This window comes from Dermacentor silvarum, chromosome 3 (assembly GCF_013339745.2).
Source record: "Dermacentor silvarum isolate Dsil-2018 chromosome 3, BIME_Dsil_1.4, whole genome shotgun sequence".
NCBI lineage: Eukaryota > Metazoa > Arthropoda > Arachnida > Ixodida > Ixodidae > Dermacentor > Dermacentor silvarum.
In genome coordinates this window covers 225,606,690-225,619,833 of record NC_051156.1, presented here as the reverse complement: position 1 = coordinate 225,619,833, position 13,144 = coordinate 225,606,690, and the positions used below count along the sequence as shown (strand labels likewise).

General features: G+C 44.7%; 1 protein-coding gene across 1 annotated transcript in view; it reads right to left on the bottom strand.

The window, feature by feature from the left end:
* LOC119446813 (inhibitor of growth protein 5-like) overlaps positions 1-13,144 on the bottom strand; it is a 33,044-nt gene that overhangs the window by 2,373 nt on the left and 17,527 nt on the right. The window contains exon 5 of the mRNA XM_037711376.2: positions 6,588-6,732. Coding sequence (XP_037567304.1) covers positions 6,588-6,732 — 145 coding nt within the window. The remainder of the gene's footprint in view (positions 1-6,587; positions 6,733-13,144) is intronic.

Here is a 13,144-nt window from a genome sequence, read left to right as displayed (position 1 = left end):
TCTAAAACTGTTGCAGTGTCGACTATGGCTGCTATCGATGCCTCGCTCCTTCTCTTCTTGCTTCTTTTTTTTTTTAACACAGCAACTTTTTTTCAGCAGCAGGAGAAGATGGTTTCGACGGATGATTGCCATGTCCTTCATCACAAATGCGGAGTGAGCCGTAAACAAACACAGGGTCGCAGACGAGGGATAGTATAGGCTAAATACCGATGCATCGAATATGAAACCAAAAAAAAAGGAAGACAAAAGAAATTTCAGCCTAAATATTAGGTTCCGTCTAACAGGAAATTTACAGAAGAATAAAATTGGGTTGGAGTGCAAACGGCAGGCATTTCCAAATCCTGACTGGGAGCTTACCACTGTCGTTGAAAAGTGTACAATCACTGCATCACGGTAACCCTGTGCCATTGACAGTGCGGATACTCTTTAAAATTTTCGACGTTAGGATGGATAGTTGGGCATGTTGGTTAAGCATGATCTGAAGTGAAGGCGCGAGAAGGACGGACGAAGAGAGAACACACACACACATGGCGCCACTTCCAGCAATGTTTAATCAGAAAAAACGCCACTATTTTATACATGGGGCGCAATCACAGTTTCTCGGTACACATTCGCGTTAAGGTAAAGCAGTTCTTTGCGTGAAGTGAGACTTCTACGCCTACGCTGTGGTTGCCAGAAGCCGTGACAAATGGGTTCGTCTAATAATTGAGGCCAAGAGGATCATTGAGGCAGGTGATAAGTGCGTAAGTGTTGCATCAATATCACTATCATGCAAAGAACTGCTTTACCGGAATGCGAATGCGCACTGAGAAACTGTGATTGCGCTCCATGTATAAAAATAGCGGCGTTTTTTTTATTAAACATTGTTGGAAGTGGCGCCCTGTGTGTGTGTGTGTTCTCTCTTGGTCCGTTGTCGTTTTCGCGCCTTCACTTCAGATCTCTCTGAAATATTTCTCTCACTGGCCACTATACAGCGCGACCGTCTGTGTGCATTGAGAACCCTGCATTACCACTGTCATTGAAAAGAAAAGTGTACCATCACTGTATTCCACCGATGCTAATATATGAGGCAGAAACTTGGAGGTTAACAAAGAAGCCCGAGAACAAGTTAAGGACCGCAGAAGGAGCGATAGAACCAAAAATGTTAGGCCTAACGTTAAAAGACAGTAAGAGAGCGGTGTGGATCAAAGAACAAACTGGGATAGCCGATATTCTAACGGACATTAAGAGAAAGAAATGGAGCTGGGCATGCCATGTATTACGTAGGAGAGATAACCGGTGGAGCATTAGAGTTACAGAATGTGTACCAATAGAAGGGAAGCACAGTCGAGGACGGCAGAAAACTAGGTGGGGTGATGAAGTTAGGCGCAAGTTGGAATCAGCTAGCACAACACAGGAGCAATTGGAGATCGCAGGGAGAGGCCTTCATCCTGCAGTGGACATAAAAATAGGCTGATGATGATGATGACTGAGCACTCTATCGGCCACTACGACAATATTGAGATGCATGTGCTGCCAAGTGGTACTTCTTTTGATGGAAACTTTAGGAATAATGTTCTAAAAACAACCTATGAACATCGCTTCCAAGGCATTTAATAATCAGGCTTTGAAATCAAGTGCAATACCAGCACACTAAAAAGCGTTGACAAGTGGTGTGCAAATTGTTATTCATTTGATGCAGACAGTAACAAAATTGGATGTGTTCTTTTCTGTAACATGTATAAAGTCCAGGAGAGGAACAATTCCCCACACGATCATGTGAGAGAAGCATGGCACCAGCCAAGGCCACTGATGCTGTAGGGGAGAGGTTCTCAAGCATGTTCGTTCCGGGGAACCCTGTTAAGCTTCATGAAGCGCCAAGGAACTCCTCCCCCCCCCCCTGAATTAACCGAATGAAAATGTCCTAATTAAACTAATGTGGAATTATACAGAGTATCAAGAAAACAATAAGTGAATGCTTACTACGTCAACACGCTTTTATTTACGGAATGCATCATCAAATCTTGTTTTTATTTTGCACAAAAGCAGCGAGGAAGCTGAAATTCTTGTCATCTCATGACTGATTAAGGGTAGCAGCGGCGAAGGCCTCGCAACATCCTTCGCAGCGCGGCCACAGCGCGCGTCTTCATCTGCAGACACACTTTTCACAACCGCGCGCACATCCGGTTATTTTTTTCGCTAGGGAGCTGGTCGCCAACAAATCGTCCGCCCATCGCGATGTAGCCGGTGCTCTTAATCTTTGCCATTTTTGCACTGAGTCAAAGCGCAACTACTGCTTGCCGCAACCGCTGCTGACGAAACCGCGGCCGTTATCGACGCGATCATGGACGGCGACCTTGCGGTTCAGAAGGCAGGCGGCCGACGCACGCACCAAGTCAAAACGAAACTACCATTTGCTGCAACAAGTATGGACGAATTCGCAGTCGCTATCGACGTGATCATGGATGGCGGCTACACAGTTATGAAGGCACGCAGCCGACCCGCACCGAGTCAAAACGAAACTACTGTTTGCTGCAACCGCTGCGGACGAAACTGTGGTGGCTATCGACGCGATCACAGATGGCGACTACGCACTTATGGAAGCACGCGGCTAACCGCCAACGCGGTGTTACGCCCGGCGATTAACGCAACAATAAGGGCTTTGAGGGCAGAAATAAGCACAAAGCATTCCGGCGTTGCTGTCAGTCATGTATCGCGTACAATTGTTGCTGAGGACCATGGCGATGTGGACTGCGGAGCTTCGTTTTTGGACGCTAGCGCTGCTTTTGCTCTCTCGCGGCGCGCATTTGTGGTGCTCCGCGCATTTATTTTTTTTTTATTCCTCCGACATATACGTCAGTGCGCACGCTATCGTTACCTACCCCATCTACAAACGGGAGAAATGCACATGTTGGTAAGTTACGGCCTCCGAGATTCAAGTGTGAAAGCTTAGGTGCGCTGCCCGTTTTCGGAGGTTGGGTGGCTACAAGCTGCTTGCAGATTTATTGCGCAGTTCATGCACTGCCGTTACGCGCTGTGATGTGCTTTTTGACACTCGGGCATGGGTAATGGAAGTTCTGTGTATTGAGCACACCTCTTGTTCGCCGTTTTAGCCACTTAATTGGCGAGCGCGGGACCACGGAAAATTTATCAGTGGCTCGCGGAAGCCCGAGCAGGGGCCTGCGGAACCCCAGGGTTCCGCGGAAACCACTTTGAGAACCCATGCTGTAGGGCGATATTTTGCTGCTTCACTGACTACCCTCCTCACTCACCATCCACCTGGCCCGTTTGTACAGGCCACAATGCACCTGAGGTCAGCCCACAATTTTTAAATACAAGTGGGAAGTGAATTCACTCACAACAGAATTGCACGTAATAATTAAAAGGTAATTTATTACTTGTAGCAATTACATTTTCAGGTAGTTTTGTAATCGATCACTTTTTTTTACTTGATAATGCTCCGTAATTCAATTACTTTTTTCAGTAATCGTCACAAACAGGTGTCATCCCTCCGCGCCCTCTGTCCCAGGAGGGAAATGTTTGGGTCAAGAACCTGCCCTATGGCCTCTTTTTTAGCCCATCTTCGCCGCATACTTTTCCCATTTTCTTTCTCCTGCCCCCTCCCCCCCCGCTATCTGCAACACGGGCGCTATCTCGGCGTTGCCCTTTTCTTGCACCTGGCAAATGCAATGGGATGCTGGTGGCTGACGTCAGTACAGAACAGTGAAGGAACTATTTGGTTGTGCTGTCAGTCAACTTTTGAACCTTAAAGGGCCCCTAAAGCACCCAGAGGTCGAAATTTAGTTGTGGTGTTGCAGTTGTGCACGAATCTACAACGAACACGTATCCGCGAGAATTTTTCGAAATGGTGCCGTAATAGCGGAGTTACACGCATTTGATGATCGAAAAACGGCCCTCGCTCATTTCGCTCTTTCCTTCGCTACTCTCCTCATCGGCTGGTCTCCCCTCCTCGCCGAGTGCTTCTCGAAAGGTCACGTGACATACGTCATCAACGCGCTTTTCAAAACACTGCCTACTTCCGGTTAAGGCACGTCCACGCTAGCGGCACATATACCGACGGCGAACTGGCCGCCAGTGCCGTAGAACGTCTGCCGCGCGAGAGGTGTCCAAAGAAGACGGCAGTTCAGCCGGTGCCCTGCCCACTGCATGATCAATGGGCCAATCGACGACCGCGAAGCTGCGCGCTTCCGCCACCGGTAGCGAAAACATCGGCTGCAGCTCAGCTGCAGTGCACGGCTACCGCCGGGAGACGACGAGCTTGGCTGTGCTCGCATCGGGGCCGACGGTGCCGCTAATATCAGCGTATTTTTTTTCTTTGTGTACAATTATCGCGAAGAGCGATAACAACGATAAGAAAATATTGCGGCTTGTGAGCGTCGGTATTTCATTTCGAAGTGCCGTCCGTTTTAACTTTGAAGGGAACCAGAAAAGGCCTAGCAACAATATCGGCGCTATCGAGCGATCAGTGGCGGTGAGGCTGCCGCACAAATGAGTCCCGGTCTCATCCTCTCTACGTACGGCAAGGAAATCTCGCCGTTCGCGAGCAAAAACTGCTGGCGAACGGCTGGCCTGCGACTGGCAAACGGCATGCGACGAGTTACCGTGCCGGTAACATGGACGTGGACTCAGTACTTCTCGGCTACCCGCTGTTGCTGCGGTGCCAGCCCGTGTTATGCGAAGCGTACCACTATAGGCCCTGTGTTGCGCGCACGTCTGAAAAGGCCAACACTATCGCACTCCACTCTGTTCATGCAGCTAATCAGACCGCTAAGCACGACTGTGTTGGAATGCGAGCGATTTGGAAATTGCGTTGCGGGCTGTAATTAGGTACCGATTCGCAAGGGCGTACAAATGAGCAACACGACGAGGAAGAGCAGAAAGAGCGCGTACCTGCTAGCAGACTAACCGGAAGTCGTAGGTTCTTGTTCAACCAATGGACATCGTTCCAGCAGTTGACATCACCAGATTCCCCCTGCTGACATCGTGACGACCGCTGGGGATACCGAAAAGGCGAGGGGAGGAGGACAGCATTGTTTTCTTGATTTTGTGGCGCTCCCGCGGCGCATAGCGCTGCAGCGTTTGACATCGTTGATCGTGACGGCATTCTGAACTCGATGCGCATGTTTACTTGTAATGTTAAAAAAATATCAGGTGGTTTAGGGGCCCTTTAATCGGTGCAGTCCTGGAAGGGGTACATGTGTTCATGGCAGCGACGGGAGCGGGTTGGTATCCGTTCACCTTCAGTTCCAGTTCACCTTCAACATCACATCGGCTCCGATATGCAAGAACCAGCGGATGGACAATTTGGTGGTCCGAATAGAACTTTCTTTTCTTCTGTTTTTCATGAATTTCAACTAGAATAGTGTGCGTGCGCCGCACCACACGTAGGCCTAGTTCGACTTACCCACGTAGTACGGGTAACCCATTCTTATACTCATAAGAGTAGTCAATTCTAGAAGCATGGCCACTTAGTGTGAATCCTGAGGCTAGCATCAGTTTTGAGATGGTATTTGCGCCATCTAAAGTTTGCTGCTCAGTTTTCACTTAGCTTTGTACCACAGCGTGTAAGAAAAGCCTTGTGGGAAACCATTAAGTGCTACGTCAATCTGTCTCACAAAAAGTTTAGAGACAGATACATGCCTCTGGATTTGTACTAAGTAGACATACACTTAAAAACACTGAACTCAGCAACTGCAATAGATATCTTAGAGCAACTAACTTAGAATAAAGTTTAATTAATGAGTTCATTCATAATTACTGCATCATTTTTTATTTCCATTCGTAGATTGGTGCAGAATGGCATGATGGGAATAGTGTGCTTCTGCCTTTTTTCAACATACAGCTGGAATTTTCTTTTCCCTCAGTCGTGCAAGACATGGAAGCTTTTACCACATACTTTTTCCCTCATGGAAAACAAAGAAGCATGATGTTGATGACACTGCCACATCTACCATTAACTATGAATATTGAATATCAGCAAAGCCAGGTAAAGACCAAGTAGGCTTATCTTCGAAATAACCAGTAGACATTAAGCAGGGTCAACTGACAGCTGCAATAGCAGGTGAACCACAGGTAAAACACTTCTGCTTCTTGCCAGTTTTGCTGTCATCAATGCCTGTCAGTCGCAGAGCAAATGATGCCCTTTTTTTAACTTGTGATGATAGATGGCAGAATAAACCCGTAAGTCTAGGTAATGTGCTGTTCTAAGTCATGCATTATTTCAATAACCTATAGCCTGAACATAACTTATCCCCCTCAATGCTGTTTGTGCTGGCCAAGTTGAATAATGCCAGCCTGCCACCTTCAGGGCGCCCCTTTCTTGCTTTTGCTCTCAACTTTTAGTGTAGAACTGAAGTTGAATGGGACGGAAGCTGCTATATATATAACTCCCCAGAAATCTCCCGGTCAAGTATTGCGTTTCATGCCTAATGTGCATTATGTGCAATAAACGCACCAAGGGTTTTGCACTCTCATGCCTCTAAGCAAAATAAAATGCCCTGCTCACTTCAATTCACTAACCCAACAGCACATCTGGCATGAGCGCAGCAAAATGCATAACGAAGAACAGATAGGAATACAGAACTTACATCAGGATTGTCACATCCAATCATCTCGCCATAGGAGACCTGATGGCAAAGGCAATAGGTAGGTTCGTTTGGGTCCACAGGCATGTCAAGCACATCAGATGGATGCGATATACTAATGGACTGCAGCAGGGGAACGTCTGTTGGCCTGCAAGCATTGCACCAAAACATCATTAGGTTTACTTTGCAAAGAAGTTCTTCGAAGCCTTAAACACAGACAACAAGCTTATTTGACTACCGCTACTGAGAGTATATTCCTGTCCATACTACGTAATAGGGGTGAGCAAATATTTAAAACGAATAGTGCCCTATTCAATTCAGTCTTTGAATCGAATAGTCACTATTCGTAAATGTGAATATTTTTCAAATACTTCTTGAATATTTCAAAACATCAACCGTGCTGAAATAAACATAACATTTGAGCAAAAGTAGGGTAAATTTTCACCCTTGGGGGCATAGTTTAGATATAAAACATGAGAACTTGCATAGTGGAACAGGCTACATCACTTAGGTAGCCATACTTTACAGGTTGTACAACGATCATTCGCACTCTGTCTGAAGAGCCCTGTGCATGCAAAGAAACTACTTGCTTGCTCCTAATGCTCCATTTGTGCTTTTAATAAACAACGCTTCATAACGTACTATGTAAAGACTGAAACTTGCTAACCTTAAGAATATACGGGCATGAAAACATCATTTTATATTATGTACTCGTGATAATGGCTATTCATTATTCGAAAAGTATTCAAAGAGTATTCAATTCGATTCACTTTGGGCACTATTCGATTCATATTTGATTCGGTATCAAAAATACTATTCGCACACCCCTACTACATAATGCATCGCACTACAGCTGAACCTTGTCGCATCAGACACGAAACTACTTTTTTTCTTTTTTTATATTTCATGCATTCAACTTCCGTTAATTCGAACTTTATAGGACAGAATCAATCAAATTGTCTGGCAAGCTGAATTAAAACAGGAGGTGTAAAAAAAATTCACCGCCCAAGCACTCTGTACAGATAGTTAACCAGCAAAGCTGAAACGTGCGGCCCCAGTGTTTAGCAGTGGGTTAATCCCGACGCTGTATTGAAGCATTTCTCAATTATTGGTTACACGTTTGTGTTTCTAGTGGAACGCAAGCTGCAATGGCGGGCGGATGCTGCTAACCGCGACGCCGAACTAACTCGAGATATCGAACTCGTGCGACAATGGCGAGCTGAGGAGGCGGCGTTGCGGGCACAGCAGCGTCAACGTGGCAACGATGGGAACGCGTTCGTTGGGGCCAACGCCCGCTTTTGGCGGAAGTTTCTCGAGCGGCACTTTGGCTTCGGCTACGACGAAACGTCCACGTTGAAATCACGAAGTGGAGTGCCAGCACCACTGACAGGCGAATGCTGCTAACCACGACGCCAAGCTAACTCGAGATATCGAATGCATGCGATATCTTGCGACAACGGCGAGCCAAGGAGGCGGCGTTGCGGGCAGAGCAGTGTCAATGTGGCAATGGCGGGAACTCGTTCGCCAGGGCCAACGCCCGCTTTCAGTGGGAGTTTGTCGAGTGGCACTATGGCTTGGGTGCAAAGTAGAGAACGACGTAAGTGACGGCGCAGCCAATGGAGACCTTTATCGAAACATGTGGTGAATGGTTTTTCGTTTCGCCTAACCATATACAGCTTTCGCTGTAAAACATCCGAACACACCACTGCTTCATTTAGCAGTATTTGCCTGATTCGAGCACACACCCAAATCAAATGCGTGCCCAGTTTTTATTTATTTTATTTATTTACAGAGTACCTACATCGCCATAAAGGCATTACGTAGGGGGGAACAAAACATAACCAGTAATACAGAAAAGCTTTTGCACAGATATACTCACAAACAGAAGCACTACAATAGTATTTAGAGAGAGACACAAGTAATGTCAAACAAACAGGTTTTCAAGATATTTAGCAAATACATTTGTTTTACAAGAGCACCATCACAGCATAGAATAGAATAATTCGTTATTTGACACATTTACTATATCATTTGATAAAGTATTCCATTGTCTAATTGATTTGGGGAAAAAAGTGTTTGTGATTTGGGGAAAAAAAGAAAAAGTAAAATGTGTTTGTTCTGCAGTTATAGGCTGAGATCTTTTTGTTGTTATCACAGCGAGTCGATATGTAATCTGGTTCCAGAAGATAGATATGGTGATCGATAGCTGTCTCACTGTTATATATTCGGTGTAATAGTTTGAGCCTTAACTTCTGCCTACGCATGTGTAGTAGAGCCCATCCTAAAGTGGCCTTCATTTCGGAAACGCTAGAGTACGGGCTGTAATTATTGCAAGCAAACCTTACTGCTTGGTTCTGTAGTTTTTCCAGTCTATTAATGAGGTAATCTTGATAGGGATCCCATATTACACAAGCATAATCAAGTATTGTTCTGACATGTAAGAAGTATAAAGTTTCTTTAACTTCGCGCGTTGCCTGTTTGAAATTTCTGCGAATAAAATGTAACATTCTACTAGCTTTTGCTATGACAGTGTCAATCTGTTTATGCCAAGTGAGTGATTCGGTGAAATAGACTCCTAGATACTTGTATTCCAACTGTATTTCGATAAGCGTGCCATTGATGTTATATCGGTGCTGAAATTTGGATAATTTTCTGGAAAAACTTATGCTACTGCACTTTTTTATATTTAAGTTCATGTTCCATTTTTTACACCAGTTCGCTACCTTGTCTAAATCTGTTTGCAAAGTATCTATGTCATATTCAGTAGTAATTTTCTGTAAATCACACAGTCATCGGCAAATAGTTTTATGGGTGATGTAATTAGTTCGACAATGTCATTTATGTAGATTAAAAACAACAAGGGGCCCAGTACGCTTCCCTGAGGAACGCCCGAAGAAACGGTTATTGGTGAAGATGCGGAGTTGTTTAGGACGACAAACTGGGTTCTTCCGTTTAGGTAGTTTCGTATCCAATTTTGAACGTTTCTGTTTACATTTATTGCAGCAAGCTTTAGATCTAAGAGTTTATGGGACACAGTATCAAAAGCTTTTTGAAAATCAATAAAAACCGCATCTACCTGACTATTGTTATCAATGGCTTTGGATAAGAAGTGCTGAAATTCTATTAGTTGTGTGTTGCAGGAATAACCTTTTCGAAATCCGTGCTGGGAAGACGTAAAGAAAGCGTTTGAGTCAAGAAATGCAGATATGTTACTATATAAAATGTGTTCGAATATTTTGCAACATATCGACATTAGTGAAATCGGCCTATAGTTTTCTCTGAGTTTTCTATCGCCCGATTTAAAAACTGGTGTCACGCTTGCCGTTTTCCAATCTTGGGGAATGAGGCCTGTTTCGAGGGAAAGCTTATAGATGATCGTTAAATACGGAGCAATGATGCTATGACACTCTTTAAGGACCACTGGGGATATTCCATCAGGTCCAGTTGCTTTTGTTTCATCTAAATGCCGTAATAAAAAATCGACGCCACTAACATCAAATTCAATGTCTGGCATCATATCGCCCTGATTGGCATTGTTCAAAAGCGAGGTCTCTCCAGTAGACACTAGCGAAAACACAGATTGGAAGTACTGGTTAAAGGATTCCGCCCTCTGATAGTCTGACGTCACAGTTTTGCCATCAATAGTTAAAGATAGTATGAATATGTCTTCTTTTCGGTTTTGTTTTACATATTTCCAAAACGATTTTGGGTTTTCTCTCAAGTCCTTATTTAATTTAACAAAGAAGATATCTTTCGCAGACTTAATTGTTGCTTTCAATAGATTATTTATCTCTTGCAAGCGTTTCTGATTTGCCAGACTGGTGTCGGCAGAAAACGTTTTACACGTTTGTCTTGCTTTCCTTATAAGTTTACGTATTTCTACGTTAAACCAAGGCTTTTGTTTTTTTCGTTGCCGCAGGTACCTGCATGGAACATGAATTTCGACTAATTGAAGTATTTTCTCCCGGAATGACGACCACAAAGTTAACGGACAGCGTGCGTTTGAAAGATACTGGAAAGTAGGAAAGAAATTTTTAAGTTCGGTCCTAATAGCGGCATAGTCTCCTCTGTCGTAGCTGTACACTTTTCTTTGCGGAGTTTGCGGCATCCGTACCCGCTGTACGTTAAGTTCTATGACAACTGCCCTGTGGTCACTAATACCTGGACAAACAGTAACTTTTGATACTAAGTTCGGCTCATTGCAAAGTACTAAGTCTAAAATTGCATTTTCTCGCGTAGGTTCCAGTACGCTGCAATCCATTTAATCCGACCAGTTCTTCGAACTCTGTGTAAATACGGGACCTATTACCAGCCACACATCCGGCATTCCAGTTGAAGTCAGGCAAATTGAAATCACCCCCCAAAAATACGCTATTAGGCACAAGAGATAGCATCTCAGACAGCAGTCCGAATGAGTCGCTGCTGCCGGGTGGGCGGTAGAATGTCCCGTACACAACATTGTTTCCTTTAGGTAATTTCACAAGGCACCAGACAGACTCAGAATCGTTTTCAAGTAAAATTTGTGTACTTGACAATGCATTTGATATCAAAATAAATACTCCCCCGCCATGCCCATGCCTATCTTTCCGATAAACAGTAAAACTAGGTGGAAAGATTTCTACATTAGGTATCGTCTTGTCTAACCATGATTCGGTGCCCATCACGATCTGAGGTTTAACAGTGGCTACTAAAGAGATGAAGCTATCGACGCGATGAAGCTATTTATAGCTTAATAATACAAAACAATGTCCATGACAATGGCGATGACGCTGGCTCTGATAGTAGGCTGTTGCGTGCCACGAATGCAGTTTCGTATGTGATTGTAACACGTAGACAATTTGCAGACCACTTTTCTTGGAAAAAAAAGGCATGCATTAGAGTCAGGTAAAAACAGTAATAATTCATTGTGACTGCTGCCATTTTCACTTTGAAATCTGCCAAAAATAGGCCGAAAATCGCCATTTCTGACATGAGAACAAGCCTTCAACGCATTCACTGTCTCCGAAGCACCACTAGGAGTGATGCTGCAGCTACTATTAGGGTCATGATTAGGGTCACCATAGGGGTAAGGCGCTTGCATGCAGACAAGTTAAGTTCAAGTTATCTGGCGATGGCCAATTTCAGGATCAATATAACGAAAGTTTGAGGCCATTGAAATGTATAGGTGCCACAGTGAAGACGTTCAGTTGGGATCGAGCTAATTAAAAAATTGAATTACCCGCAGTCGAATGAACGGAAGTCTATTGTACCCACTATAAGTGTACAAGATGATAGATATAGTGGCAAAATAAATTTGCTATCGGGTTTTCGTGGTTTCCTGTCTAACTGCTTTGGTCATATGCAAGCCAAGCCAATTTCCTTTAGAGCGCAGCTCTTAACCCTTTGCGGTCATGTGTTGGGAAGCGCCTGACGTGCGCATTTGCTCGCATTCTCCGTTTATTTTGGTAGGTTGCGCCATCTCTCGACCGTGTTTTCTATTACAAATTGCAGTTTTTTGTTGTCTACAGTTGAGGGCAGCACTTTTTGCAAGGGACTAGAAGAGATTTTCGCGTGCAAAGTGTAGCGCGTATTGCTGACCGGATGGCGACGTTTTCTGCGCGGGCATTTTATGGACGGGACTCGCACAGACTCATGCAGCCACACTTCATATATAAGAATGTGAATGGCAACTGCAAGGACTGTGCAATGTGCAGTGATAGAAAGACGAAAGGAGGCAGGAAGGAGACTGTCTTCTACTGCAAGGCATGCAGTGAAAATCCTGGCCTCCACCCTGGCGACCGCTTCGAACGATACCATACTAAGCTCAAGTACCAATGACAGCCAAGGGTATAGAGAAATGTTTCTCAAATAAATCCTCTAACAAGTGTTTGTGTAGTACTAGAGCATTTTTTCTGCATGCAGCCCGAAATGCGCAGAATGGCTTCTGACCGGAACGACCACAAACTGGGTAAAGGCCTATGACCGCAAAGGGTTAATTGGCCCATTCCTGCAGTGGCATAACCGATTGAACGAGCACAACAGCGAAAGATGAGACGCGAGCCGCAAACAGCGGAGACCAATGAGAGCAGTCCCTTAAGTGATGTGCGTGTGAAAAACTGGACCCGCCCGACCGCTTGATGCGTACTCATATCTGGTTTCAGCCAGACCGCTAGCTTCATACTATCATCAGCTCGCGTCAGCTTTAGCTCGGGCTTGTTTGGTTTGTTCAGTTTGGTCTCGTTCGCGCTTGTTTCGATTGTCATGGTTATCGATTGTTTTGTAATCTGATTGCATGCAAGACGCGAATTGTGTAGCACTTTCTGGAAGCCAAGTGGCACCAGCGATTACACTGGAACCTTCAACGAGTCATGTATATAAAAGCCTTACAGAACTTACATTTATACAACTACCATGCAAAAGAGCATAATGTGTGCTGCCATACAATGAGAGATGCCAGTTGTGCTGCTCCACTCTTCATGCAAGCAGCGCTGCTTATTAAAGGGAAACTGAACAGGTTTTAGATTTCTAAAAAGTGACGTTTTTCTGAAGCGCAGACACTTAAAATCCCCGGTACGAAGTTT